Below are 23,395 nucleotides of genomic sequence, written 5' to 3'. Positions count from 1 at the left end.
ATATTATTGAAAGAGTTAATTTTTTGACAAATAGATTTTATTCTAACAAAAATTCAGCAGAGTTTCCCCTAAAATAGTGATTAACCAAAATCTGCAATTAAAAAAAACACATATATAACCAACCAGAACTATCCTAAACTTGTTACTAATTAATTTAATATGTTACTTTTAACTTAATTCATCTAATCTAATGATAAGTGCATTAATCACGCGGAAAACTCCTATTTTCCCAGCTAAATCCGAGCTTGTTCTCGAGTATTTGTGATGTTTTTTGTGTTTTTTAGAGAGACTTGTAGGTTTTAGATGCCAATGAGGTATAAAGGAGGTTAATAGAGTATCACATGAAGTAACGGAGCAATTTTGAGAAGACTCGAAGACTTTTCGCCAAGTTAGAGCAAAGAAGAAATACAGCGTCCTCTTGTGAACAATTCTGAGAGTTTGAAGTAAATATTTTGGATGATCCAATTTCATGATTGGATAGAGCTCTCTCTTAGCTTTCCAACGCATATTTATTTGCAAGAATCGAACATCGGAGCTAGGAGTTATGGCCGTTACAAAATCGGTGCACGCGGGAAGAAAAAGCGCGCGGCGCGACCCACGTATCTCGCGCCGCGAGGTTCCGAAAATCGCCGAAAATGATCTCCGAGCATGAAGCGCGGAACGCGAGGTCTGCCGGGATGTCAACCTCGTGGTGCGACCCTCGAACTGCGCGCCATTAAGGACTATGGCGTAGCAGGTTTAGGATGCGGTTATGGATATGATTTAATATAATGAAGTTCAATTTCCATTCTCTACTACTTTTCTTAACTCAAATCTGTTTTAATGCTTGATCGAGATTAGCTACCTTGTTCATGATTTTATACTTCAACTTGATGCTTGAGAAAGATTAGGTTGTTAGCGATTTGGTTTGAATTACTATGATGCATGCCTAGGCTAGAGATAGTTAGGTTGCCATAGAATCGTGTGAATGCTCTTGATATGAATGCATGTTGTTGTTAGGGATTGAGATCGAGAGAAGATTTTCCTAATTTTGACATAGGTTGTTAGATGCTCGAGAGAGATTTAGCAATATTATTCTGTGAGTATGGTTAGCAAAGAGTAGTGAGTTGATGATTGACTATGCGTGAAATTCGTGTATCCAAACCGTTGAATGAACCCGTGAAGCCTTGGTCCTTAGCCTTTCTTTCTGCTTACAACTTCTATTTGAGTATTTTGTTATTTATTTGCGTTAGAACTTGTCAATAAATTGTGACATCTTTCCATATAATCTTTAGTTCAATTCGTGCTAGTTGATTTGTTTGTTAATTAAGCTTGTTCCTCGTGGGATCGACACTCGTACTTAATTCACTATATTACTTGGGCGACACGTGCACTTGCGCGCGTAAAAATAGCAACAAGTTTTTGGCGCCGTTGCCGGGGAGTAAGTTTTTAATTGTAATTCAATTAACTAGATTTCAATTTGAACATTCTTTTATTTTCTGTGTCTCACCTGTTTTTGCGTTGTCTTTCTCCTTTGAAGGTTGATGCGAAAAGACGGTGATTCGAGTCTCCTTCCGATAGATTCCGAAATCGAGAAAACGTGCAAGAGAAATCGAAAGGAAAAGAAGAGAAACTTAGACGAGGAAGACATTGAAGAAGAGACCATGGCCAACGAAGAGAGACCACTCCTCGACTATGTGCTACCCACCACTCAAGGGTATCGCCCGGCCTTTGTCAATCCGGCCATCGGAGGGAACCAAAGCTTCGAGATCAAGACGGGGACGATCAACGTGATCCAGCAAAACCAATTCTCCGGAGCCCCGAATGAAGATCCGAACGAGCACATCTCCAATTTCAACGAGTTGTGCGGGACATTCCAGATCCACAACATCAACGCGGACGCCATCCAACTCCGACTGTTCCCATTTTCCCTCCGTGACCGGGCAAAAGCATGGCTCAACTCGCTTCCCCCCGATTCCATCACCACTTGGGAGGGGCTGTGCAATACCTTCCTTGCCAAATTCTTCCCATTCGAGAAGACGGCCCGCCTAAGAAACGCCATTCTCAGCTTCGCGCAAATGGACGGCGAGTCCCTCCACGAAGCATGGGCACGCTTCAAGGAGATGCTCCGAAAATGTCCTAACCACGGGGTCACGTTGCCCGTCCAACTTCAAACATTCTACTACGGACTCCTCAACTCGACGAAGACCTTAGTTAACACCGCTGCGGGAGGCACGGTGCTAACTAAGACGCCATCGGAGTTCCAAGCTCTCCTTGAAGAAGTAGCGCGCTCCAACGATCAATGCCCGATAGAGAAGAGAATCATGAAGGCCGGTCCCGCCACTGCTCAAGCCACGACGACAACGATCCATCCGGAGACAATGCAACAAATGGCGATAGAGATGGAAAATCTCCGAAAGGGGTTGAGAGAGATGAAAGAGATGAAAGCCGCCGTGAACGCCATGCATACAACTCGGGAGCCATGTTTTTTGTGTAACGGACCACACTACACAGACGATTATCCTCAAGCGAACAATGTCCACCCCGAGAATGCCAATTATGTGGGAAACTACAACAACAGGCCCCCGTTCCAAAACCCCAAAAACTACAACAATGGAGTCTGAAACAACCAATACAACCACGGGTGGAGAGAGCCACAACAACAACAGGGATTCCTGCAAAACAGGCCTCCATCGGCGTTCCAAAATCAACAACAGAGGCAACAACAAGGGTTTCAACCGCGTCAACAACAAAATCAGCCCGCTCCCAAGGACAAGCTAGAAGAACTCCTCACCTCTTTCATCACCGAGTTTCGAACGCGAATGAAAAATCAAGAGGCACAAATCCGGAGCCTCGAGACGACGGTGGGGCAACTAGCGAAGGATTTCCATGCGAGGACCCAAAACGCGCTTCCTAGCACCTCCAAGGTAAACTCAATAGAGCATTGCAACGCTATCTCACATCATCATGTTGCAGTTGTCGAAAACTCGAAGAAAGATGAGGGAAAAGCTGTCCCGATCGCTGTAGCTCTGAAGCCACCCTCACCGGTCCACATCCACGAGCCGCCACATCCGTCCCAATAGAGCATTGCCTGGAGGTCGCCTGGGGGTCGAGTTCGCCTGGAGGTCGAGCCTGGCCTGGAGGTTGACCCTGGCTGGGGGTCGAGCTCGCCTAGGGGGGTCGAGCTCGCCTGGAGGTCGAGTTCGCCTGGAGGTCGACCCTGGCTGGAGGTGAGCTCGCCTGGGGGGTCGAGCTCGCTTGGAGGTCGACCCTGGCTGGAGGTCGAGCTCGCCTGGGGGGTCGAACTCGCCTGAGAGGTCGACCCTGGCTGGGGGTGAGCTCGCCTGGGGGGTCGAGCTCGCCTGGAGGTCGACCCTGGCTGGGGGTGAGCTCGCCTGGTGGTCGAGCTCGCCTGGGGGTCTAGCTCGCCTGGAGGTCGAGCTCGCCTGGGAGTTGAGCTCGCCTGGGGGGTCGAACTCGCCTAGAGGTCGAGCTCGCCTGGAGGTCGACCTGGGAGTGAGCTCGCCTGGGGGGCCGAACTCGCCTGGAGGTCGAGCTCGCCTGGGAGTTGAGCTCGCCTGGGGGGTCGAACTCGCTTGGAGGTCGAGCTCGCCTGGGGGGTCGAACTCGCCTGGGGGTCGAGCTCGCCTAGGAGTTGAGCTCGCCCGGGGGGTCGAGCTCGCCTGGGAGTTGAGCTCGCCTGGGGGGTCGAACTAGCCTGGGGGTCGACCTCGCCTGGAGGTCGACCTCGGAGTGAGCTCGCCTGGGGGGCCGAACTCGCCTGGAGGTCGAGCTCGCCTGGGGGGTCGAACTCGCCTGGAGGTGGAGCTCGCTTGGGGGGTCGAACTCGCCTGGGGGTCGAGCTCGCCTAGGAGTTGAGCTCGCCTGGGGGGTCGAGCTCGCCTGGGGGGTCGAACTCGCCTGGAGGTCGAGCTCGCCTGGAGGTCGACCTGGGAATCGAGCTCGCCTGGGGGATCGAACTCGCCTGGAGGTCGGGCCTGGTTGGAGGGTGAATGAGGGGTGTGACCATGCTCTTCGTGAGCTGCCTACGTACCCGCTTTGCGGGATCAGGTCATGACGTAGTTCAGGGCGAGTGATCCTTCGGGGACGCTATCCCGTGGCTCGTCGCCTCTCCGAGTGGTTCGTCGCGGATGCTATCTCGTGGCTCGTCGCCTCGCCGAGTGGTCCGTCGGGGACGCTATCTCGTGGCTCGTCGCCTCGTTGAGTGGTCCGTCGGGGACACTACCTCGTGGCTCCTCGCCTCGTCGAGTGGTCCGTCGGGGACGCTATCTCGTGGCTTGTCGCCTCGTCGAATGGTCTCGCCTGGAGGTCGACTCTGGCTGGAGGTCGAGCCTGCCTGGAGGTCGAGCCTGGCCTGGAGGTCGCCTGGGGGGGTCTAGCTCGCCTGGGGGGTCGAGCTCGCCTGGGGCTCGAGCTCGCCTGGGGGTCGAACCTGCCTGGAGGTCTAGCTCGACGTGGATTTGTTCACGAGTGAGAGTGGAAGAAGGTTTTATTCTTCTTTTCTTTTTTCTTTGTATTTACGTGGGAGTGGATTTTGAGAGAGAGAGAGATTCTGGGTTGTGAATCCTGAGTTGAGAGGATTCTCGGTTGTCCAATCTCTGAGTTGAGAGGATTCTCGGTTTTTTTCCTCAGTTGTCCCCTCCTCTTGAGTTGAGAATGAATGAACTATTTATAGGAAAAAAATCGGTGCTGGCGTTTGGTTGATGCTTGGTTGGCGCTTGGTGCTTGGCGCTTGGTTGATGCTTGGTTGGCGCTTGGCGCTTGGCGCTTGGTCGATGCTTGGTTGGCGCTTGGTTGATGCTTGGTTTCAGTCATGCTTATTTTTAGCATTTGACTAAATTGTCCTTTTATATTGTAACGTCGTTTTTGCAATTGGGGTGTCGTTTTTTTTACCATAAGAAAAAGACGGCATAACATTAACCCCCCAGTTTCTCGTGTGACTTGTCGTGCAAGAAATTTAAATTGCCTTGGGGGTATTATGTTCTTTCGTGATTGCGTTGACTCTTCAAGACTTTGATTAGTTGTGTAGTTTCTCCTCTTCTTGTTCTTTGAGGCGGCTTTGAGGCAGGTCGGGTCCTCGATGGTGTGAGTCCCCTTATCTCGGGCTTCACAGGATTCTTTGAGTTGTGTTTCTGGTCTCGGAGTAGCGAGTCCATTTTCTTCTCGGATCCTGTAGAGGCTTTAAGGTTGGTCGGGGGCTTGGTGGCGCAAGCCCCCTCATCTCGGGTCGCACGGAGTTCTTTGCGACACGCTCGGGGTTTCAACGTTGCGAAACCCCACTTCTCGGACTCCGTGGACGCTTTGAGGTCGGTCGGGGACTTGGTGGCGCAAGCCCCCTCATCTCGGGTCGCACGGAGTTGATACGTTCGGGGTTTCAAAGTTGCGAAACCCCATTTCTCGGACTCCGTGGACGCTTTTGAGGTCGGTCGGGGACTTGGTGGCGCAAGCCCCCTCATCTCGGGTCGCACGGAGTTGATACGTTCGGGGTTTCAACGTTGCGAAACCCCATTTCTCGGACTCCGTGGACGCTTTTGAGGTCGGTCGGGGACTTGGTGGCGCAAGCCCCCTCATCTCGAGTCGCACGGAGTTGATACATTCGGGGTTTCAACGTTGCAAAACCCCATTTCTCGGACTCCGTGGACGCTTTTGAGGTCGGTCGGGGACTTGGTGGCGCAAGCCCCCTCATCTCGGGTCGCACGGAGTTGATACGTTCGGGGTTTCAACGTTGCGAAACCCCATTTCTCGGACTCCGTGGACGCTTTTGAGGTCGGTCGGGGACTTGGTGGCGCAAGCCCCCTCATCTCGGGTCGCACGGAGTTGATACGTTCGGGGTTTCAACGTTGCGAAACCCCATTTCTCGGACTCCGTGGATGCTTTTGAGGTCGGTCGGGGACTTGGTGGCGCAAGCCCCCTCATCTCAGGTCGCACGGAGTTGATACATTCGGGGTTTCAACGTTGCGAAACCCCATTTCTCGGACTCCGTGGACGCTTTGAGGTGCGTTTGGGGCTCGATGCCGCGATTGCTATGTCTGTATTCCTGCATTTTCACATGTATGCATATATATATATATATATATATATATATATTTGTTTTGCGTTGTGCTTGGTGTTTGTCTTACTCTATTAACCCCCCGAGTTTCTGGTCGAGTGGAAACTCAAGAATCATGTCGACAAGTGGACTTCAAACCACCACTCTCGAGCTTGTGAGTACATCGTAGAGCTGCTTCGGCGCATTGCGAGGGGCGACTTTAATGCGTCGCGAGGGACGGCTTTTGTGCGTCGTGAGGGACGGCTTTTGTGTGTCGTTGAGACGGCTTTATTGCGTCGCGAGGGGCGGCTTTATTGCGTCGCGAGGGACGGCTTTGGGTGCGTCGTAGAGACGGCTTTATTGCGTCGCGAAGGACGCTTTTGTGCGTCGTTGAGACGGCTTTATTGCGTCGTGAGGGACGGCTCTATTGCGTCGACCTACCTGTGAAGGCGCGATCGATTTGCACGACTTGGGCCCCGGGGGGCCTTGGTGTCATATTTGTGTGATTGGGTTTTCCGCGGGCGCTGGCTAGACCAGGTACGCCCGGCGGACGCAAGCCTTTGAAACCCATTTGTAATTCGCCGCCTGCCGGCTCATGAGCTGGGCGGTGAGCGCGGTGCCATATTCGAGACTCGACTCGAGGACTCATGTAGAGTCTGCACGAGGGGACATGTGGAGTCGGCACGAGGAGTAGCTCGTCGACTCGTGGACTCGGGACTCAACTCGAGAACTCACGTAGAGAGGTCGACTAGTCGACGTGCGAGCTCGACTAGACGACGTGACGAGCTGGTGACGAGCTCGACTAGACGAGGTGGCGAGCTCGACTAGACTCGAGGAATGGACTCAACTCGAGGACTCATGTAGAGCCTGCACGAGGAGTTACGTGAAGAGTCTCTCTTTGGGACCCCCGGCCTAACCATCGGCCCCTTGAGACTTGCGAGCTCGACTAAACGAAGTGACGAGGTCGACCAGTCGACGCGACGAGCTCGACTAGACAAAGTGACGAGCTCGACTAGCTGGTGACGAGCTCGACTAGATGAGGTGACGAGCTTGACTCGACTCGAGGAATGGACTCAACTCGAGGACTCATGTAGAGCCTGCACGAGGAGTTACGTGAAGAGTCTCTCTTTGGGACCTCCAGCCTAACCATCGGCCCCTTGAGACTTGCGAGCTCGACTAAACGAAGTGACGAGGTCGACCAGTCGACACGACGAGCTCGACTAGACAAAGTGACGAGCTCGACTAGCTGGTGACGAGCTCGACTAGCTGGTGACGAGCTCGACTAGACGAGGTGACGAGCTCGACTAGCTGGTGACGAGCTCGGCTAGACGAGGTTACGAGCTCGACTAGCAGGCGACGAGCTCGGCTAGACGAGGTTACGTGGTCGACCAGTCGACGTGACGAGCTCGACTAGACAAAGTGACGAGCTCGACTAGCTGGTGACGAGCTCGACTAGCAAGCGACGAGCTCGGCTAGACGAGGTTATGAGCTCGACTAGCAGGCGACGAGCTCGACTAGCAGGCGACGAGCTCGACTAGACGAGGTGACCAGCTCGACTAGACGAAGTGGCGAGCCCGGCTAGACGAAGTGACGAGCTCGACCAGACGACGAGACGAGTCGGCTGGTGACTCGAGGAATGAACTCGTCTCGAGGAGACATGTGGAGTCGGCATGAGGAGTAGCTTGTCGGCTCGTGGACTCGAGACTCAACTCGAGGACTCACATAGAGCCTGTACGAGGAGTTGCGTGAAGTCTCTCTTTGGGACCTCCGGCCTAACCATCGGCCCCTTGAGACTTTTCATTCCCTCTAACGAGTCGGGCGCTCGGTCGGGGTCGTCACCTTCGCAAGGGTTTTGGACGCGGATGGTGAGCTTGGGGCGTCCCTTTCGGGACCTCGAGACTGAGCGTCCTCGGGTATTACTCGACGCTTGACGCCTCGACGCGGTCGCCCGAGGGTGTCCCCTCGAGGGCGCGTGCGCGTGCTCATCAGAAAGTTGATGTCTCGACGCGGTCGTCCGAGGGTGTCCCCTTGGAAGCGTGCGCGTGCATTCACCTTTGTGAACACCGTGGTCGAGGTTGGTCTCGTTGGTTCTCGACTTCGCCACGTAATCGGGGTCTTTCTCATCATGGTCGATGTCGTTGATGTTGTTGGAGTCGAGGAGGCCGGCGATGAGCGCGCCGGTGATGCCGGGGCGGTCTAGAAGCTACGCGAGCCGCCGGGCCGTGTCCTCTCGGACTGCCGCCTCAGGGTCCTTCGTCGGGTCTCGGGGCTGGCTCTCGTTATCACGAGGTTGCCCTCCAAGACGACGCGCGGGGCTTCGGAGGCCGTACCTCGAGCTAGTCGCTCGGGCACCCGCGGAGGTGGCGGGGTCATGACTCATCTCTCGAGAGTTGCGGGAAAAGTATCATGCCACCAAGGCAATGACCTTTTAGGTAAGGGCAGAGGTCGTGGTGGAAAGCTTCCGTGAAGAAAGCTTTGGGGTAAATCTTCGTCGTATTGAAAGTTTTCCGCGGAGGAAAAGAGTTTGCTGGTGGAGAGCCCGTGGTTGTTCTCGGGAACCCCTCCTTCTAGCGCCAAAATGTTAAGCCGTTTTTTGGTTCAACACTAATGGACACGTGGCGTGAGCGGACTTGGCCACGTGTCTTCGAATCTGTGAGATTAGTAATGGGATATTCCTCTTAAAATGTTAATACCAGAAAATGGATCAATACGAAAACCGGTCCACGGTTCGGTCTAGGGCTGTGATTTTTCCTTCCTGGCCCTTGGCAGGGCTGATATTGCCTTCACAATTTTTGGATTGGATTCCCTTCTGGAGGTCGAGCCTGGCTGGAGGTCGAGCCCGCCTGGAGGTTGCTGGAGGTCGAGCTCGCCCGGGGGGTCGAGCCTTGCCTGGAGGTCGCCTGGGGGTCGAGCCTTGCCTGGAGGCACTACAAGAAAACAGGGCATCAGAGACTAGAGTTTCCGAGACTGATTTATTAGTCTTCGATAGTGGGCATTAAAGACTGATCATGCTGTCTCTGATACTATTAGAGACTGATTTTCATGCGTATACTATTCGAGACTAATATTTAGTCACAAATATATATTTCTCCGGTCATAATTTTAGGAGAGACTAATTTTCGGTCACGGATGTATTCCCTCCAAAATGAAAAATGGCGCAAATCGTAGGAGACTAATTTTTAGTCTTTGATGGTTGGCATCCGGGACTGATTTGGTTGTATCTGATAGTATTCAAGACTGATTTGGTTGCGTATACTATTTGAGACTAACTATTAGTCACGTATATATTCCCTCCAACAATGTAAAAATGACGCAGATTTGTAGAGACTAATTTTTGGTCTCTGATTGCGGGCATTCGAGACAGATTTGGTTGTCTCGGATAGTATTCGGGACTGATTGTTACACGTCTATCATTCGAGACTAAAAATTAGTCGTATATATGTAGTTCTCCGATCATAATTTTATGAGAAGTTATTTTTAGTCGCCTGGGGGTCGAGTTCGTCTGGAGGTTGAGCTTGGCCTGGAGGTTGACCCTGGCTGGGGGTCGAGCTCTCCTAGGGGGGTCGAGCTCGCCTGGAGGTCGACCCTGGCTGGAGGTGAGCTCGCCTGGGGGGTCGAGCTCGCCTGGAGGTCGACCCTGGCTGGAGGTCGAGCTCGCCTGGGGGGTCGAACTCGCCTGAGAGGTCGACCCTGGCTGGGGGTGAGCTCGCCTGGGGGGCCGAGCTCGCCTGGAGGTCGACCCTGGCTGGGGGTGAGCTCGCCTGGTGGTCGAGCTCGCCTGGAGGTCGAGCTCGTCTGGAGGTCGAGCTCGCCTGGGGGTCTAGCTCGCCTGGAGGTCGAGCTCGCCTGAGAGTTAAGCTCGCCAGGGGGGTCGAACTCGCCTGGAGGTCGAGCTCGCCTGGAGGTCGACCTGGGAGTGAGCTCGCCTGGAGGTCAACCTGGGACTGAGCTCGCCTGGGGGGTCGAGCTCGCCTGGGGCTCGAGCTCGCCTGGGGGTCGAACCTGCCTGGAGGTCTAGCTCGACGTGGATTTGTTCACGAGTGAGAGTGGAAGAAGGTTTTATTCTTCTTTTCTTTTTTCTTTGTATTTACGTGGGAGTGGATTTTGAGAGAGAGAGAGATTCTGGGTTGTGAATCCTAAGTTGAGAGGATTCTCGGTTGTCCAATCTCTGAGTTGAGAGGATTCTCGGTTTTTTTCCTCAGTTGTCCCCTCCTCTTGAGTTGAGAATGAATGAACTATTTATAGGAAAAAAATCGGTGATTGGCGCTTGGTTGATGCTTGGTTGGCGCTTGGCGCTTGGCGCTTGGTTGATGCTTGGTTGGCGCTTGGCGCTTGGTCGATGCTTGGTTGGCGCTTGGTTGATGCTTGGTTTTAGTCATGCTTATTTTTAGCATTTGACTAAATTGTCATTTTATATTGTAACGTCGTTTTTGCAATTGGGGTGTCGTTTTTTTTACCATAAGAAAAAGACGGCATAACACTTAATTCACTATATTACTTGGGCGACACGTGCACTTGCGCGCGTAAAAATCGCAACATCTAAGATGTTACATATTCTTAAAAATATTTACAATTACAAATTTTTAGCAAACAACTCATTTTTATTTTCATCTAATCTAACATGTTACTATTTTCATATATATTACTAATTAATCTAACTAAACATATTACTAATTAATTAATTAACTAAGCATGTTAACGGCTAATCAAAGTTTTATTTTCAAATATATTACGAATTAATCTATATGAAATAATCTAAAAATATTACTAATTAAAAATAACTAACATTTTCCTTATAGCTTAAGAGGTCTTCTACGCAATCTCCGTGACGGGGCAGCGGAGCGGCGGGGTCGGACGGGGCAGCGGAGCGGGACGGAGCAGCGGGGCGGGACGGGGCAGCGGCTGGACGGCGACGTGCAGCAGGGCAGCGGGGCGGGACGGGGCAGCGGCTGGACGGGGCGGGGCAGCGGCTGGACGGCGACGTGCAGCGGGGCAGCGGGGCTGGATGCGGGACGGGGCAGCAGGGCTGGACGGCGACGTGCAGCGGGGCAGCGGGGCGGGGGCAGCGGGAGGCACGGCAGCGGGGAGGGACGGCGATGGCGGCAGGGATGGACGGCGGCGGCTGACTGGCAGAGAGAGACAGTGTGAGGCGGTGACAGAGAGAGAGACGTACCGGGGAGGGACGGCGGCGGGGAGCAGAGAGAGAGACAGATCGAGTGAGAGAGAGAGAGTGAGCGAGAATGAGTGAAAAAGAAGGAAGTTCGGGTTTAAAACCCTAATTCATATTGGGTGCGACAATGTCGCACCCAATATGAAATCCCATGTCTAAAATAATTCGGAGGGATTTCGCTGACAACTTTAATTTTAAAACCCATTGGGTGCGACATTTGTCGCACCTAAAGGTATTATGTGCGACATTTGTCGCACTTAAAGGTATTAGGTGCGATAATTTCATATTAGGTGCGACATTGTCGCACCGAATAACATTAAACATTAGCGAAATTTTTAGTCATCCGGATGAGTATCCGGTGCGACATATCGCACCTAATATGGGATTAGGTGCGACATATCGCACCTAATACCCTTCCGCACCCAATATATGTTAATTTGTAGTAGTGAATATATATATATATTAGTTTAATATATATTCTTTATTAAAAAAGCTAAAAAAAATGTAAGATCCAAATAACGTGGTTGCATTTGTCAAATTTAAACTATGTCCACTAAAATATACATTTACCAAAAAAAGAAAATAAAAAAAAATTAAGAAGTTTTACTAGTAGCTTTGATATTATTTTAGTTTTGTGACATTTATTTATACGTATGCAACTTCGTGGACTTTTGTCCGGACCTTGTTAAAAACAGATTAGAATTAACATAGAAATATCCCTTATATTTATTAAGGATTATGAGTATGCTATTTTACAGGACGGTTCAGCGACTAAATAGTCATTTAAAACTTTAGGCTTTGCAAAATAGTCAATCTTTCACCATTTGGAGCAAAATAGTCCAAACTTAAAAAAATCCGATAATACCCTTAGACCTAAACAGACCCAAACAACAGATCTCTAGACCATTCGAGCACCATTCGATTAGAAGGAAAAAACCCTAAAAAACCTAATTCGACTCACCGTCCTCGTCTTTGTCGGCGCTCTCGTCTTTTTCGATCGCCATCGCCGTCCTCATCTTCGTCGACGTTCTCGTCTTCGTCGATCGTCATTGCCGTCCTCATATTAATAAATTCAAACCTCTAAATAATTCCAAACATATTTACATACTAATTTTTTTTATTAAAGTTAAAAGTTTTATTAAAACATAATTTATCATAATAGTCCAAAATTATTTACTTTTTTATATGTTGTGTTAATATGGATTGATTATACAAGTATTTATTGCAACTAGTCAATCATCTACCTCCTTTTAAATATTTAGCCTAAATTTTATTTTATTAGAAAAATAGTCCACCAAGTCGATATCAATTAAATTAACTTGATTAGGTTAATTTATTTATTTTGAGCTGAAAGACTATTTTTTGAAGTAAATTAAATTAATCTAATCCGTTAATTAATTTATTTCGACAAGGTGGTTATTTTCTTAATAAAATGAAACTTTGGTTTTTTTTTTTTTTTAAATTGGGGTATAGGGCTACTGGCCTAATTACCCTTTGATTATAATTTATTTAATCTTTTTAAAAAACTAAGAATTTATTTAAGATGACGTATATGTTTTAAGCTTTTTTTAATTTAAGTTGAGAGGTATATTTTAAGTTTCATATGATACGTTTTATTATAAAAAGTATTCATTTTTATAAATGGCTAAAATGTTATAAAATATGGAAAAATTTCTCAAATATATCACGTTCAAAGATAGTATTTCTAGAAAGTCTCATCTTTTACCATCGAATAATTTATTGCAACTAGTCAATTATCTACCTTTTTTTAAAAAAAATTCTACACAAAGTTTCATTTTACTAAAAAAATAATCTACCAGGCCGAAGTAAATTAAATTAACTTAAATCGTTAATTTGATTTATTTTGACCTGATGATCTATTTTTTTTAATAAAATAAAGTTTTTGCTATCTTTTAAAATGAGGGTGGACTATTAGGTACATGCCTAATTGTCTCTTTGAAATCTTCCCTATATACTTCGTTTGATATTTTTATTTGTTTACAATTTTTTCCAAATTCTAAATGAAGCGGTAAGCATATAAAAAAACAAAACTTTAGGTAATTAGTCAGTTTAGATGTTTGAGATTGCTATTTAACCAATGTTTAGTAAATATTTGGTAAATAGTCATACATATGACGTCACATTCTTGGTTTGCAGTTTTATTGAAACGAAATTGTGGGATATTTACGTCAATTTAAACGTGTAAATACGTGGATGTGACAATTTATCAAATATTTATCAAATGTTGCTTAAATAGCAATTTTATAGTGTAAATATGACTATATACCTAAAAGATCTTAAAAAAAGGCTAAATAAATGGACAAATTGCTATAAAAAAAAAGTTATATAAAACGCTTGACAACGAACAAGATCGAATTTATGGAATAAAATAATTGTTTGAAGATTATTTCTTAAAATATATATGTCAGGAAGACCGCAACCGGCCTCGTCGGATCCCGTAGTCTGCACCCTCCACCTTAGCCCTCGGTCTCATCGGATCCCGCATTCCTGGCCGCCATCGACAAGTGGTACACGACTATTTTGTCGCGGAAAACAGATAAATAACCAAGATTATTGATTACCTGTGCTTTTCGTCGTCTCTAAGATTCTAGTCAGCGGTGAGTAATCTTCGTCTTCTTGTCCTTTCTCTTTTTTTTATGTAAAAGTTCGTCGTTCTTAAGATTCTTCTAGGCGGCCGAGAAATTTTTTTCATAGATCGCTTTTTTGTTTTTTTTGAAATGTAATGAAGTCGAATGAGGTTTAACGTGTGGTCGATTTGGTCAGTTAATGTCCTTGATTTGCGCAATCTTTACTGATTTAAATTGGTTATTTATTTTTTTAATTTAAAATGAAAACAAAATCGTTTTTGGGAGAAAATGATATATATGAGTATTCTTGTAAAAGCACGCTTGTAAATAAAATGTAGTGACTATTTACCTAAAATTTACAAAACATTGACTATTTAACAATTTCAAACGTTGAAGTTGCCTATTTTGCTAATTATTTGATTTTGTATTCCATGCTCTCACAAATTATTATTCTATTTAATTTCTTATATGTTTTTCTTATTTGATTGCTCATATTTTCTAATTTTATTTTATAATCTCATCACTAATACCTTATAATTAATTTCATACTTTAATTTATATTATCTTTCTTCATGTTGTTCAATAAGTACATAACATATTGCAAGATTCTCCTGCTATAAATTTAAATATGATTATTTTTGTAATTGATTGAAATATGAGTTTCAATCATTCTAATATTAAATTTTATATTTTTTAAAAGTTCTAAACTCGTTTACTTTTTAAATATATTTCATATAATATCCGCATACACCTATATTTCACAAGAGCACTGCATGTGGGGTCCACTGTGTAGTAGACATCAGCGTTTATCATTTTTTTATGTCACAAAAGATAATTTTGTGCCCAATTCAGTTTATGGATACGTCAGTAGTTAAAAAAAAACAAAAAATTAATAAAAAAAATCTTAAAACTCGACGACCTAACAAACAAGCCAAAACAACAAAATTGGAGAAACCGTGTGATAGCAATAAAATATCGAAAACGAAATTTCCCTCTCTTTTCTTGTGCATAGAAAAAAACTAATATTGCTTTGTGCTTCCCCTATATATTAAAAAACGAGTCACATGCAAAGTCACAATCCTGTTTTTTTCTTCTTCTTTTTCTACTTTCCTTTTACGATAGCCGAGAAAATCTAATCTGCGCTTCAGGGAGCGATCGAGATATCGCCGATCTTGATAATCGTCTTCTCACAGATTCTCGGAGGTGTCTGGATGAGCTTAACCATATAGCACGTTGCAAGAAGACCTACAAAGTGGACCCCACAAACATACGGAACCATCTGGGAAACCACAAAGCTGCGTTTTCAAGACATCAAAGGCGCTTCAGATCGAGAATCTCTGGAAATCACTGTGAATTAATACGGCTGGGATGTCGAGGTAAATTGTTTTAAGGGAAAATAACACATTTATACTCTGTGTTTTAGTGAAATGTCGAGTTTAACCCTCGGTTTTCAAAAATGTCGAGTTCATACCCTCTGTTTAACTAAAATGACAAAATTATACCCTCTGTTTAACTAAAATGACGAAATTATACCCTGAGATGAATAACAGCGTCACAAATCTCCTTTTCATTGATATTAACTCTTATATAAGAAAAACCAAATCAAATCTAAATCAGTGCCCTAACTTCCAAATTCTCAATTTTAAAATAAAGATAGCCTTAAATTGAAATTAGATAATAAAACTCATACCTCCTAAGAAATGACTTCATTCCGTGTTCGAATTGTAACTCTAAATCCTGGATTCTCTGTTCGAATATGCGATTTTGATGACTATCAAGTATCGATGTTTACCCATTTGCCTCTTTCTGTGTTCTTCACGATTAAGAGACTGTTGTTTATTTTTTAGTTTTTAAATAAATTTCATATATGGCGCAAATGAATAAAGATAATTGGTGTTTATATTTAAATATTATAGTCAACGTCAATGAAAAGTCAATAAAAAAGAATATTCGTGATACTGTTGTCTATTTCAGGGTATAATTTCGTCATTTTAGTTAAACAGAGGGTATAATTTCGCCATTTTAGTTAAACAGAGGGTATGAACTCGACATTTTTGAAAACTGAGGGTTAAACTCGACATTTCACTAAAACACAGGCTTGTTTTAACTTTACATATTAATAGCTGCGAATTTGTTTTTGTTGATGCAGAAACCTGACGTCGAAATTTTTAAAGTAGAGGAGCAACTGCTTTTTATTACAAGAAAGTAAAACACTACTAAAAGTAAAAAAAAATAACAAAAGTAGAGGAACGCACCTATTAATTTTATTGTTATAGCAGTAAACTTTAAACTTATATGTTCACATTATAAACTAATTACCTTCTACTTTGCATAAACTAACTTCACAAAAAGTCACGTATCTAATAAGCTTTCCTTTACATTTCTGATAGAAAACTGTTGGTATCAGTTGATATATTTGGAGGTTGATCACCTTAATCATGGCTTCTTCGAGTACCTCTGTCAAAAGATACGAAGTCTTCATCAGCTTTCGAGGTACGGACACACGCTGGGGCTTTACAAAGAGTCTTCACGAAGCTCTGTGCGAGAAAGGAATAAAGGCCTTCATTGACGAGGACGACCTCGATAAAGGAGACCAAATCTCGCCTGTACTTCTAGAAGCAATCAAGGCATCGGCGATCTCGATAATCGTCTTCTCAGAGAACTATGCTGATTCTCGGTGTCTGGATGAGCTCCAAGATAATCTGGGTGGTGTCTGGATGAGCTCAACCACATCGTCCGTTGCATGAAAGAACATAAACAGCTTGTTTTACCGGTGTTCTACAAGGTGGAGCCCACCAATATACGGCACCAAAAGGGAAGCTTCGAAGTTGCATTCTCAGAACACGAAAAACACTTCGGACACGACTCGAAAAAGTTGAAGTTGTGGCGGGAATCTCTGACAGCCACTGCGAATTTGTCCGGATTCGATTCAGATAAGGCGAGGTAAATTGCGCGTATTTGATATCCTTGATAAATGGTTTTAGTTGTCATAAACCTTAAGTACAGCTTTTAAATGATTTTTTCTATTATCATTGTGATTATTAGAACACAAAATTAAAAAAGTTTTATTACTCAAAAAGAAAAAAAAAAAAAAAACATTATTAGAGGAGGTCAAATTAGTGATTATTTAGAGTATATTCGATCCAAATATTTTGAAATGCAACACAATACTCCATTTTTTTTATCTAAATTCTTCATTTCTCTCTCTCTCTCTCTATATATATATTTATTTTTTTTTTATTTTTAGTTTTAACAACTTTCTATTCATTAATTATTGTTCACATATATTTAACCTTTATATTTGTATCAAAATATGATTATATATATATATATATATATATATATATATATATATATATATATATATATTTTAAGAGAAACTGAAAAATATATTAAAAAAGAGGGAAAAAAGAAAGCTTCATCTAGAACGAAGCAAAATACAAACTAGATAACACTTGGCCAATCGTGAGATAAGACAGAGAGGCTAAAACTCGAATTTAGAGTAGATATCCAAAGACCAATACTCCCGAAAATACTGTCCCAGAGATCTTCGAGGTGGACATATATAATATTCTATATGAATTTACAAAAAATTTGTGGTTCTCATATAAATACGAAGTCACATATGTGTGTGTGTGTATATATATATATATATATATATATATATATATATATATATATATATATATATATTGTGATAATTAGGCTATAATATTAAGGGCTATTTTGCTAACTAGCCAAATCAACCTACTAATATTAAGAGAATAGCCAAAATTTCATTTAATTAAGGGAATAGCCCAACTAATCTAAACTACCTAAATTACCCTTTCACACAACTCTCTCTCTCTCTCTCTCTCTCTCTCTCTCTCTCGATTTCGCAGTCGCGCAGCCACGGCCCGATCGGCGACAGCAGGACCTCTGGCAGCCGGCACGTCGGAGAACATCTCGGCGACCGTCGAGAAGTCGAAGCCCCGGCGCTCCGCCGCTCGCTCCCGCTTGAAGAGACACGTCACCCGCGACCTCGCCGCGGCCCGGGCGTAGTTCACGTACTTCGCCGTGACGATCAAGTATTCCTTCCTGTCTTCTGAGCCGACGACAGAGCGAGGATGCCATTGAAACGACGATCAGTGCCATGGTTGACTTGGTCTGCGTTGAGATTGCCAGGAACGAACCCTAGAACCCCCAAATTCGCGATAAGTCAATTGAATTAATCTACTGGAGTGAGTTAAGTTAATTAAATTAACTTATTGGTTGAAAAAATTAGATTAGGTTCTGAATTTTATTGTGAGTAAATTTAGGCTCAGATTGACTCGAAAATCGGCGGGGGAGAGAGGAATCGGCGGCGGAGAGGAAATCGACGGCGATGGAGGGGATTGAGGAGAGGCCCTTTGCAAATTCGCGAATCGGTTAATTTAATTAACCTACTGGAGTGAGTTAGGTTAATTAATTAACTGATTCGTGAATGATTTGAAATTCACAAAAAATTTACAAAAATCATAACTTAAGTCAATTGATAATCAAAGCATTCAATTAATTAACCTAATTCCGAATTCAATCATTTAGTAAATTAACTTTACTCACAAAAAAATCAGAACTTAAACTAATATTCACTCCAATAAGTTAATTAATTAACCTAACTCACTCCAGTAGGTTAATTAATTGACCTAACTCACTCCAGTAGGTTAATTAAATTAACCAATTCGCAAATTTGCCAAGGGCATTATGGTCTGAGCCGAAAATATGGGTTATTTGCTAAATAAAATGAAACTTTGGTTATTCCCCCAATAAGAATGACAAACTTGGCTAGTTACAACAAATTTCACTAATATTAAATGAAGGACGCTATTTTACTAATTCGTATAGTTTTTTTATTTTTATTATTTCATTAATTTTACAAGGTTTGACTATTTTACAAATCCAAAAATTTTAATTGGTTATTTAGTCGCAAAACCCTGTTTTTAATGCATATTCATTTTACAAAGAGTAATAGATGTCTAGTTTTTTTTTTTTTTTTTTTTTTTATAACTTAATATTAATAAATATCTTTAGTTACTCATAAGGGTTTTTCAATACTGACCCTTAAAGTATAAAATATTTATATAAAAAAGAAGTATAAAATAATTTAAAGGTTTGATATAATACACTCATTAACTTTGTAAAAAAAAATTCGATGATATGTTTATTTACTACAGATTATTTACATTTTTCAGGTCCGAGTCCGAGTTGATAAAAGAAATTGTTGAATCTGTCATGAAAGAATTAAAAATGATACCTTCTACTTCTAGTTATGAGACAAATGGTCTTGTTGGAATTGATAACAATTTGCATGTTATAGAGCCATCTTTATGTGTCAACTTAACGAACAAGGACACTCGCGTCATTGGAATTTGGGGAATGGGCGGCATCGGAAAGACGGCAATCGCCCGTGTCTTGTTCAACAAATTCTGTAATGGATTCTCTGGTTTCTCTTTCCTTGAAAACGTTAGAGAGAAAGTTACGAAGCACCAATCCTCGGACCTGCAAAAGAGAGTTTTCTCGGAACTGTTGAAAGAGAAGAACTTGACACACGTCACTCATCGCGAAAAGGATAGACTCCGCCAAAGGAATGTTCTTTTAGTCCTTGACGATGTCGATAACGTAAAGCAATTGGACCTCCTGGCCATAGATCGTGAATGCTTCGGTCCAGGTAGCAGAATAGTTGTGACAGGCAGAGATTCACAAGTACTCAAGGTTATCAAAGCCGACGAAATACACAAAATTGAGGACCTGAGTTTTTGGGATGCTCGTCGGCTCTTTCTCTCGAAAGCTTTTGGTAAAGAAAGAGATGAATCTCCGGCCAAGAGATACATGGAGTTGGCTGAGACAATTGTCAAGAAATACGCCAAAGGCAATCCGTTGGCTCTCACGGTTTTGGGTCGGCACTTGTATTCAAGGAGCATCAAAGAATGGGAAAGCGAAATGAAGTTACTTGACTCAACTCCAAACCATGAAGTCCAAGACATACTGAAAGTGAGCTACGACGGACTGAGCCAGAACAACAAGGACATGTTTCTCGATATTGCCTGCTTCCTTAAAGGCAAATACATGGATGAGATCAAGAGAATACTTGGGTACAGATATTCCGGAGTTGTTGCGGGAATCAATGTTCTCGTTGATAAGGCTCTCATAACCTTATCAATGTTCTCTATACGGATGCATGATTTGATCCAAGAAATGGGCCAAGAAATTGTTCGTCGAGAATCAAAGGATCCGGGAGAGCGCAGTAGATTGTGGTCTACATTAGATACTTGCGGTGTCTTGGAAGAGAATCGAGTAAGTCATGCTTATGAATATCAAGATCCTTTAAAACTTAATTGCAGTCACACTTTATTATCATTTGTATAATAATCATAATGTGGTCATTTTTTTTTTGTATGAACTGTGATTAGGGGACACAAAAAATTGAAGGAATTTTCTTGAAGGATATGCCACAATCTGACATAAGCCCTCTAGTCTTTAAAGAAATGCGCAATCTGTGGTTTCTCTATATTGATTGGTCTTCGTACAACGGCAAAATTTTATTCCCTGAATATCTTGATTTCCTTCCCGCTACACTGAGATATTTCCGATGGACGGGTTGCCCCTTGAAATGCTTGCCAAAGAGTTTTAATCCGAAGAATCTTCGTGAGGTGTGCATTGAAAGTGACAAACTTGAACGGGTTTGGAGCCTGGAATACAAGGTATTGTTTTCCGGTATTTTTTTAACACAATGGTTCATATTTTCTAGCGTTCAAATTATTGCAATTTGACCCTTAAACTTTTTTTTTATTTAGCGTTCACCTCCTTGAACTTCCATTCATATTTTCAATAAAAAAAGGGCACATTCCGAATGCTTAATAAATTTGTAATCCATTTTTTTAGAAATGATCTATTTATTCAACATAAAACGCTAAATAGCTGTTAAATAATTAACTTATTTTATTAAAATAGTTTGTTATATCACTACAGTACGCTAGAGAAGTTTGATATTGGTTCGAATCACAATTTTTTAAAACTTCAAGGTCTGATATCACTAGCTCAAGGTACTAAGAAGCGTATTTGTTATTTTCAGTCACTTATACTGTCTTACTCACATAAATCACGGTTCACTTTTTCATATAGGATTTGCAAAAGTTGGAAGTCTTGATTCTCAATGGTTGCAACAATCTAAGTCAAATCCTGGACCTCACTCACACCTCAAACCTCAAGCACTTGAATCTTGCTAATTGCAGCAACCTGAGTCAACTTTCGGATCTCTCTTGCAACTCAAATCTCGAGGAGTTGAATCTCACTAATTGCAGCAGCCTGAGTCAACTTCCTGACCTCTCTTGCAACAAAAATCTCTGGGACTTGAATCTCACTAATTGCAGCAGCCTGAGTCAACTTCCTGACCTCTCTCGCAACTCAAATCTCAGGGTGTTGAATCTCACTAGTTGCAGCAGCCTGAGTCAACTTCCTGACCTCTCTTGCAACTCAAATCTCACGGTGTTCAATCTCACTAATTGCAGCAACCTGAGTCAACTCTCGGATCTCTCTTGCAACTCAAATCTCGAGGGGTTGGATCTCACTAATTGCAGCAACCTGAGTCAACTACCGGATCTCTCTCGCAACTCAAATCTCAAGGAGTTGAATCTCACTAATTGCAGCAGCCTGAGTCAACTTCCTGACCTCTCTTGCAACAAAAATCTCTGGGACTTGAATCTCACTAATTGCAGCAGCCTGAGTCAACTTCCTGACCTCTCTCGCAACTCAAATCTCTGGGAATTGGATCTCACTAGTTGCAGCAGCCTGAGTCAACTTCCTAACCTCTCTTGCAACTCAAATCTCACGGTGTTGAATCTCACTAATTGCAGCAGCCTGAGTCAACTTCCTGACCTCTCTTGCAACTCAAATCTCAAGAGGTTGATTCTCACTAATTGCAGCAGCCTGAGTCAACTTCCCGACCTCTCTCGCAACTCAAATCTCAAGGGGTTGTATCTCAGTAATTGCAGCAGCCTGAGTCAACTTCCCGACCTCTCTCGCAACTCAAATACCTGAGAATTGAATCTCACTAATTGCAGCAGCCTGAGTCAACTTCCTGACCTCTCTCGCAACTCAAATCTCAGCGTGTTGAATCTCACTAATTGCAGCAGCCTGAGTCAACTTCCTGACCTCTCTTGCAACTCAAATCTCACGGTGTTCAAACTCACTGATTGCAGCAGCTTGAGTCAACTTCCTGACCTCTCTCGCAACTCAAATCTCTGGGAATTGAATCTCACTAGTTGCAGCAGCATGAGTCAACTTCCTGATCTCTCTTGCAACTCAAATCTCAGGGTGTTGAATCTCACTAGTTGCAGCAGCCTGAGTCAACTTCCTAACCTCTCTTGCAACTCAAATCTCGAGGAGTTGAATCTCACTAATTGCAGCAACCTGAGTCAACTCTCGGATCTCTCTTGCAACTCAAATCTCGAGGAGTTGAATCTCACTAATTGCAGCAGCCTGAGTCAACTTCCTGACCTCTCTCGCAACTCAAATCTCATGGTGCTGAATCTCACTAATTGCAGCAGCCTGAGTCAACTTCCTGACCTCTCTTGCAACTCAAATCTCAGGGTGTTGAATGTCACTAATTGCAGCAGCCTGAGTCAACTTCCTGACCTCTCTTGCAACTCAAATCTCGGGTATTTGGATCTCACTAATTGCAGCAGCCCGAGTCAACTTCCCGATCTCTCTTGCAACTCAAATCTGGAGGAGTTGAATCTCACTGATTGCAGCAGCCTGAGTCAACTACCGGATCTCTCTCGCAACTCAAATCTCAAGGGGTTGAATCTCACTAATTGCAGCAGCCTGAGTCAACTTCCCGACCTCTCTCGCAACTCAAATCTCAAGGGGTTGAATCTCACTAATTGCAGCAGCCTGAGTCAACTTCCCGACCTCTCTCGCAACTCAAATCTCAAGAGGTTGAATCTCACTAATTGCAGCAGCCTGAGTCAACTACCGGATCTCTCTCGCAACTCAAATCTCAAGGAGTTGAATCTCACTAATTGCAGCAGCCTGAGTCAACTACCGGATCTCTCTCGCAACTCAAATCTCAAGGAGTTGAATCTCACTAATTGCAGCAGCCTGAGTCAACTACCGGATCTCTCTCGCAACTCAAATCTCGAGGAGTTTGATCTCACTAATTTCAGCAGCCTGAGTCAACTACCGGATCTCTCTCGCAACTCAAATCTCGAGGACTTGAATCTCACCAATTGCAGCAGCCTGAGTCAACTACCGGATCTCTCTCGCAACTCAAATCTCGAGGGGTTGAATCTCACTAATTGCAGCAGCCTGAGTCAACTACCGGACCTCTCTCGCAACTCAAATCTCTGGGTGTTGAGTCTCACTAATTGCAGCAACCTGAGTCAACTTCCTGACCTCTCTAGCAACTCAAATCTCTCGAGGTTGAATCTCACTAATTGCAGCAGCCTGAGTCAACTTCCTGACCTCTCTAGCAACTCAAATCTCTCGAGGTTGAATCTCACTAATTGCAGCAGCCTGAGTCAACTTCCTGACCTCTCTCGCAACTCAAATCTCGAGGAGTTGAATCTCACTAATTGCAGCTACCTGAGTCAA

General features: G+C 44.1%; 2 protein-coding genes across 2 annotated transcripts in view; both read left to right on the top strand.

The window, feature by feature from the left end:
- LOC149394448 (uncharacterized) overlaps positions 1-23,395 on the top strand; it is a 100,603-nt gene that overhangs the window by 75,830 nt on the left and 1,378 nt on the right. The window lies entirely within an intron of this gene.
- LOC149394449 (TMV resistance protein N-like) lies at positions 16,498-21,320 on the top strand. Its single transcript, XM_089617010.1, has 5 exons — positions 16,498-16,729; positions 18,997-20,098; positions 20,215-20,505; positions 20,927-21,044; positions 21,313-21,320. Exons 1-5 carry the CDS (start codon positions 16,530-16,532, stop codon positions 21,318-21,320), a joined length of 1,719 nt encoding a protein of 572 aa, XP_089473136.1. The 5' UTR covers positions 16,498-16,529.

The sequence above is a fragment of the Urtica dioica genome, chromosome 6 (assembly GCF_054948205.1).
Source record: "Urtica dioica subsp. dioica isolate 48M chromosome 6, U.dioica_male_clone48M_v1_H2, whole genome shotgun sequence".
In the NCBI taxonomy this organism is placed as follows: domain Eukaryota; kingdom Viridiplantae; phylum Streptophyta; class Magnoliopsida; order Rosales; family Urticaceae; genus Urtica; species Urtica dioica.
Note: the sequence above shows the minus strand (reverse complement) of the source record. Positions and strands in the feature narration are given on the sequence as shown.

What these genes read in the sequence shown, in the direction of transcription:
- LOC149394449 (XM_089617010.1), top strand. Translation starts at nt 16,530, where the DNA reads ATGAAAGAACATAAACAGCTTGTTTTACCGGTGTTCTACAAGGTGGAG. An exon ending in GTGTCTTGGAAGAGAATCGA is followed by an intron (nt 20,099 to 20,214) that starts GTAAGTCATGCT and finishes AACTGTGATTAG; the next exon opens with GGGACACAAAAAATTGAAGG. An exon ending in TTTGGAGCCTGGAATACAAG is followed by an intron (nt 20,506 to 20,926) that starts GTATTGTTTTCC and finishes TTTTTCATATAG; the next exon opens with GATTTGCAAAAGTTGGAAGT.